This window comes from Nanorana parkeri, unplaced genomic scaffold, assembly GCF_000935625.1.
Source record: "Nanorana parkeri isolate BGI_ZX_2015 unplaced genomic scaffold, ASM93562v1 scaffold216, whole genome shotgun sequence".
Lineage (NCBI taxonomy): Eukaryota > Metazoa > Chordata > Amphibia > Anura > Dicroglossidae > Nanorana > Nanorana parkeri.
Genome location: NW_017306484.1, coordinates 1,108,812 through 1,115,501, shown reverse-complemented (window position 1 = coordinate 1,115,501; position 6,690 = coordinate 1,108,812). Strand labels below are relative to the sequence as shown.

Genomic DNA, 6,690 nt, shown 5'->3' with positions numbered 1-6,690 from the left:
CCCCTCCAAATCATTGGATTCAGGTGTTCCGTGAAATTTTCTTGCTACTAAATATTCCGCAGTCACCTGTTACTGGTATTATAACAAAGTGGAAGCAACTGGGAACAACAGCACATGCTGAAGCGCACAGAAGTCGCCAACTGTCTGCAGAGTCAATAGATACAGACCTCCAAACTTCGTGTGGCCTTCAGATTGGCACAACAACAGTGAGAGAGCTTCATGGAATGGGGGCCGAGCAGCTGCATCCAAGCCGTACATCACCAAGTGCAATGCAAAGCGTGGGATGCAGTGGTGTAAAGCACGCCGCCACTGGACTCTAGAGAAGTGGAGACGTGTTCTCTGGAGTGACCAATCACGCTTCTCTGTCGGGCAATCCGATGGACGTGTCGGGGTTTGGCGGTTGCCAGGAGAACGGTACTTGCCTGACTGCTTTGTGCCAAGTGTAAAGTTTGGTGGAACTCTTAAGGCATCAGTATACCAAGACATTTTGGACAATTTCATGCTCCCAACTTTGTGGGAACAGTTTGGGGATGGCCCCCTTCCTGTTCCAACATGACTGCGCACCAATGCACAAAGCAAGGTCCATAAAGACATGGATGAGCGAGTTTGGGGTGGAGGAACTTGACTGGCCTGCACAGAGTCCTGACCTCAACCCCATAGAACACCTTTGGGATGAATTAGAGCGGAGACTGCGAGCCCGGCCTTCTCCCCCAACATCAGTACCTGACCTCACAAATGCTCCAACATTCCCATAGACACACTCCTAAACCTTGTGGACGCCTTCCCAGAAGAGGTGAAGCTGTTATAACGGCAAAGGGCGGAGCCAACTCAATACTGAACCCTACGGACTAAGACTGGGATGCCATTAGAGTTCATGTGCGTGTAAAGGCCGGTGTCGCGATACATTTGGTAAGTGTATATGCAAAAGAAAGAAAAAAAAAATCGGGTTAAAGTGGATTTCCACTTTTTCTGCCAAACTGGGATAATACCCATCTTAAAATGGTTCCATGTTCCCATAGCATAATCTGAAAAATAAAAAATGGCTGCTTACATTCTGTAAAACTCACACTGAATTTTCCTCTGCTATGCAAGGGGGCTGAGGAGTTCATGTTTACCATAATTAACCCCATACAGTGCTGGCAGATCTCGTTAAAAGTTGTAAACTATACTTGAACACAACAAAGGGTTAAGATCTAGAACAGGGGTAGGCAAACTCCGGCCCTCCAGCTGTGGTGCAACTACAAATCCTATGAGGCATTGCAAGACTGACAGCCACAGACATGGCTTCCAGAATGCACGATTGGTTTGTTAGTTTTACCACAGCTGGGGGGCCGAAGTTTGCCTATCCCTGACCTAGAAGCATTTTATATTAATGAGAGGAAGCTCGGTGTCTCCCCAGTCTGTCTGAAGAAATATCCAAAAAGTAAGAAATATATTTGTAAAAAGTTACGTTTTTCGTTATGCTGTGTGAACGGGAACACAAACGTTCAGCGCGTTTCCTTTGCAGTCTATAGAGCAAAATGAGCTTATTAGCGCTACAAAAGAAGCTCAGGGACTATTTCAAGCCACAGGTGTATTGTGAAGCGCAATTAAGCGCACTTGGGTGAACGGCCCCTGTAGGAACTCCCTGGTGTAAACAAAGCCTAACCGTCCCCTCCTCCTAAGGCTCTGTTCACACCTAGGTGTATCGAATATGTGCGTTTGTCGCACGTTTCGTGAAGCGCATTATACCGCGATTCGCGGTAAAAAAAAACACGCGACAAACACGCGTTTCCGAGGGCTACTTGGCTGTATCCCAATGGAAACGCGCAACAAAAACGCAGCAAAGAAGCTCATGTACCACGTTCGGACGGGCTGAAATACGGTAAGGTATGAACCATACCCATAGGAAACAATGGGATTTTCATGTTTGAGCGTTTTGTAGAGCGTTCGTTGAGCGTTGAACGCGCTACAAAACGTACAGGTGTGAACCAGGCCTAAGACCTGCTGCTCTCTAGCTCCCTCATCATCTCCCCAGAGTTCGCCTCCAAGACTTTTGAGTCTCTCCCATTCTTTGGAACTCCCTACCCCAACCTGTCTGGCTCCTACTCTGTCACCTTTAGGCGATTGCTAAAGACTCATCTCTTCAGGGAAGCCTATCCCACCTCAACCATCACGTTCTCAAACAATTCATCCCCACACAGCTACCTCCTCATGTATCACTAGCCCCTCCCTTTTAGATTGTAAGCCCTCACAGGCAGGGCCCTCCTTACCATCTTGTCTTGATTTGTATTGTAACTGTAAGGTCTTCCTTATATTGTACAGTGCTGAGCAAACTGTGGGCACAATAGGAAACCTCTATAATAATAATCTGTGGATCCTGCGCCTTTAAAAATAAGCCCCGCATATTTCTATGCTCACAGGTTCGCTACATCGTCTATGTCCTTGCTTGTTATCCTCTGCATGGTCCTTGTGCAGGTGACAGGTACACTTGAATGCACTTCATTAACGGCACTATAGCCAGGATAATAAAAATAAAAAAACCTGATGAATATGTGACACTTCACTTTTTTTTTCTTCTCCCTGCGACACCATCTGGTACGTGAACACGCACTGCCTGCGAGTGGAAAATGCCTTGTAATTGGGGGGCCTGTCATCGCAAAATTGGCTTGACTTTAAATCGTAATAATTGGATTTCAATTCCGAGCTCCCACTCGCGCTGAAGAAAAGGCTCTAACCATTTCAAAAGGGTTATAAAAGCGTTTCGCCGCTCTAATGAGCGCCGCGGCGCTTTCTCAGCCCACATGCGCGGTCAGAAACTTGACGGCCAGGCACTGTTCAAAAAAAAAAAAAACTTGATTGCATTGTAGCCGGGGCCCAGCGGAAAGTCTTCTCACTGCGGCGATTTGACAACAACGGTTCAAGGACGAAATTGCGGCGGGACGGAGCGGAATCATAATGCCGCTGCTCAGCCGAATCAAACGTTTAACTCGGCTGGGGGAAGATTGTAGAGGAGAGCCATCGTCGTTACCTTCGTAATTATGGCTCGCGCCGGCCTCACGGCTACTATTTTAATCAGGACGCTCAGTGGAGTCAATTCAGTGCCCATGCAGGGCGCCATAGTAGCCAGCACCTTGGTCCGGCGTGTGAAATACTAAAAATTATCCTTTATGCCGATTATGATTTAATCAATAATAGTTATCAGGAGTAGAAGAAAAGGCCCTTTACTACTCTAGAATGGGCGATGGGATAAAGCGCGGGTAAACGTTTCTCTTTGGATAGCGCAAAACTCCAGATTACAGTCCCGTTGGTTGAACTTTCCACTGCACCACGTTCTATGGGCCCATTCAGGCTGTTCTGATGCACTGTAGTGTAGGGCTGCAGCTAACTATTATTTTCATAATCAATTAGTTGCCCGATTAATCGATTAGTTGGTTGCATTAAACATCATTCTCTCTACTAAATCGATAATGGGAATAATTGCCAACTATTCTCATAATCGATTAGTTGGGCATTGTCCTAAAGCTGAACTCTGGCCTTCCCTTCAGTCTTGCACAGTTGCACCGGTGTTCTGTTAAAATCTCCAACCCATCGAGCTCACCGACTGGTGACGTCACATCCGGCGACTCGCCAGTAGCAGATTTAGACCAGATGGCGCTAGTGTGCGTGTGCCCCAGCGTTAGAATCCTCATCAGGTTATCGAGCTCCCGTCTCTGCGCCTGCGCGGCCTCACGATACCCATCGAGTTCTCCGACCCCAGTCAATGGGCCTGCGCAGTCATCCAATAGCGCGCCCACCCGTGGACAAAACATGTCATCTCACAGCATGTTGTGCCGTCGGATGGGGTCGGGTGCACTAACGCTCTTTGGAGGACTTGATTCTGCTGTGCAGTGACAGTGCAGGCGCACTAATTGGGGGTTGGAGAACTTGATGGGGATTGTGACTCCACGCAGGCGCAGTGACGGGAGTACGATGACTCGATGAGGATTCTGACAGTGGCACTAGCTGCACCAGCGCCATCTGGTCCAAATCTCCTATAGGCAAGTCACCGGGCATGACGCCACCAGTCGGAGATCTTGAAGAGTTGGAGCTTTCCACAGAACACTGACTCCTGTCCTGGAACGAAATGGCTTACTCTGATTTCACTGTAAGCTTCTCACAATGTGTATTAGAAGCTGCAGCAAGTCAGAAAGAGTCCACCTCATTTCCTGGCTGGAGGACGTCCACCATCATCTAGTCTAGCCATCTAGCCTTACTGTCCCTGGTCCACCCCTTTCATTCACTCGATTTCAGTTCTGTCAGTTATGGGGGGCTCAGAATCATAAGTAGGCGTTTGCTAGGGTGGTCTACATGGAAATACTGTCTGCCTAGGAATGCCCACTCCTTCAGACTGAAACCCACTCATCGAGGCACACTGCTCCCAAGAGCCAGCACACTGCTCCCAAGAGCCAGCACACTGCTCCCAAGAGCCAGCACACTGCTCCCAAGAGCCAGCACACTGCTCCCAAGAGCCAGCACACTGCTCTTGGGTCATAGGCGCACATTCATCAATGTACTCCTGTGAACCAAAATCAGCATACAGTGCTGAAAGTGCTATTAACTATTATCAGTGCAGTGCTGCAGCCAGGAAGGCTGACACTACTGTAGGGATCCACCAGACTGACTGACTGATTGAAAGCTGGCTCTGCCACTCTAGAGCAGGAACTATCTGTGTCCAACCACCCATCTGTTCTTCCAATCAGTGCTGGGGGAACAGGGAGGGGGGAATCCCTGCGGTGGGTCACTGCTCAACGCAGGGAGAAGAGACCAAGAGCTAAGGCATCAGTGGTCACATGATCGGTCAGGCTCAGTATTAGAGCTGGCCTATGACAGCTGTAGTGTCCCGCATTGGCTCTAAGCAACTGGAAGGTGGGGGAAGAGTATATTTTACTACCCCTGCACTTCTCCTTTAAGTACTACTAAGCTGGAGCTAAAAAGTACACAGGGGGCCACACTTCCATTGGGATACTTGTCCCGATACCAAAAATAACTTTACCCTAAACCGTATTTAACCGCGCTAAGAAGCGCTTCTCATTGGTCGCTTGTGGCCACATTGAGTGGGGCAACTCAGATGAATAACGTGCTGTATTAGTCTGACCCCAGTTCATTTTAATACTTTATTGCGGTGTAGTATGTGTATTAGGGAAATGGCGCGGGTGGCGCACGTGCAGTACAGCCTTCTCCGCCAAACCTCTTACTTCTAAGTAAACCGGAAGTCAGATGGTTGGAGATCTCGAGGAGCTGGAACTTTCGATAGAACACCGGAATAAAAACCCAACGGGTCTGTGAACACTCTACCCAAAACTCTGACACCCTTGGGGCTTCCATTTACATTTGTGTGGTACATTTTAGCGCACGAAAATCAGCCCCACCCCCTAACAACTTCTACTTTGACATCCACTGGCCAAAAAAAGACAACGCAAGTAAATCTAGTCTAGGGACGACATGCGTTAGTGCGCCATGGTAAGCTTACCAGTGCGGCAACGTTGTAGCGCAGCAATGCACGACCCTGCAGTGCTGAAAACTCAGCGTGTGCTATTTTTGTTCTGTGGACCCCGAGGTTTCCCGTGTTTAGCGCATGCACCGATTGGGTCCCTGGACATGCGGCAAAAGCGTGTAAAATTAGTACGTCGTAAATTTTCCCCACGTGTTCGTATGCATTCTCTTGCACGTGAGATTGCCTAGTAATGGCAACGCAAGCACGTTCTGCATGGATCACGAACATGCGTTGAAGCGTACACATTTGACACACGTTCACAATATGCCCTGGTATGTGTGGGGTCATGTGGTGCATTATGGGTTGCACCAACGTAACGCACATTTACACACAACACAAGGCGCCTTTAACGGACTGGGCTGACCATTTTGGCGTGAAAAGCGCATAGATCAGCCGCTAAGAAACCATCATGCTCATTAAAAATTACACAGCAACAAATGCTGGGAGTTGTAGCTCTACAGATCACGTGGCTGGCTGACACACACACACACTGCAGCCATGTGTTCTCCATATTCCAACATGGCGGCCCACAGCTTTCTACCACAGCTTCCTCTCACCTTCATACGCAGCAGGTTCTTGGACAGCTTCCCCACTTCAGCAGCCATGGCGGAGTCTATCAGCGGGTGAAAACCGGAAGGCAGCAAAAGCGACCAGCTCCGTGCGATACAAGTCAGCGGCAGGCAGCGCCAATCAGCACTGAGACATCGAGCGCCGCCGCAGGCTGAGTAATCGCTGGCCCAGCGCATGGATTGCCGGCACCACGTGACCTAAGAGAGTTTTCTAAGACAAGCGCTGTTACTGTATCCTAGCAACGGTGTGCAGCGGCTGCTTGTTATTGTTAATAGTATGATTTGCTCTATTGTGAATAAATAGCCCTTCTGCACTTACAGCCCCCCCGCTTCTTGTTTTGTCAACATTTGCAGCCTTATTAGATTTGTTGCATGTGTTTAAATGTTGTCACTTTTTTTTAAAGTGATGGTATATAAACGAGAAGTGTTGCTAGTGGCAACCATGTCTAACTTTCTCCAGACATAAGTGAAATTGGACATCACAGAGAAACATTAGTGTGCAATTTGTTCCTAAAGTCTGTTAAGTGACGCGCCACATCATTTTTTTACTCCGGTGTTCTGACGAAACAGGCAATTCGTCGAGATCGTCAACCGTGTCGCTTCGGG

General features: G+C 48.4%; 1 protein-coding gene across 1 annotated transcript in view; it reads right to left on the bottom strand.

Moving 5' to 3' along the window:
* The window catches only part of MPHOSPH6 (M-phase phosphoprotein 6), a 26,500-nt gene extending 20,316 nt beyond the window's left edge, over positions 1 to 6,184 (bottom strand). Inside the window, exon 1 of the mRNA XM_018555878.1 lies at positions 6,073 to 6,184. Coding sequence (XP_018411380.1) covers positions 6,073 to 6,120 — 48 coding nt within the window. The 5' untranslated portion in view covers positions 6,121 to 6,184. The remainder of the gene's footprint in view (positions 1 to 6,072) is intronic.
* Positions 6,185 to 6,690: the final 506 nt, after the last annotated feature.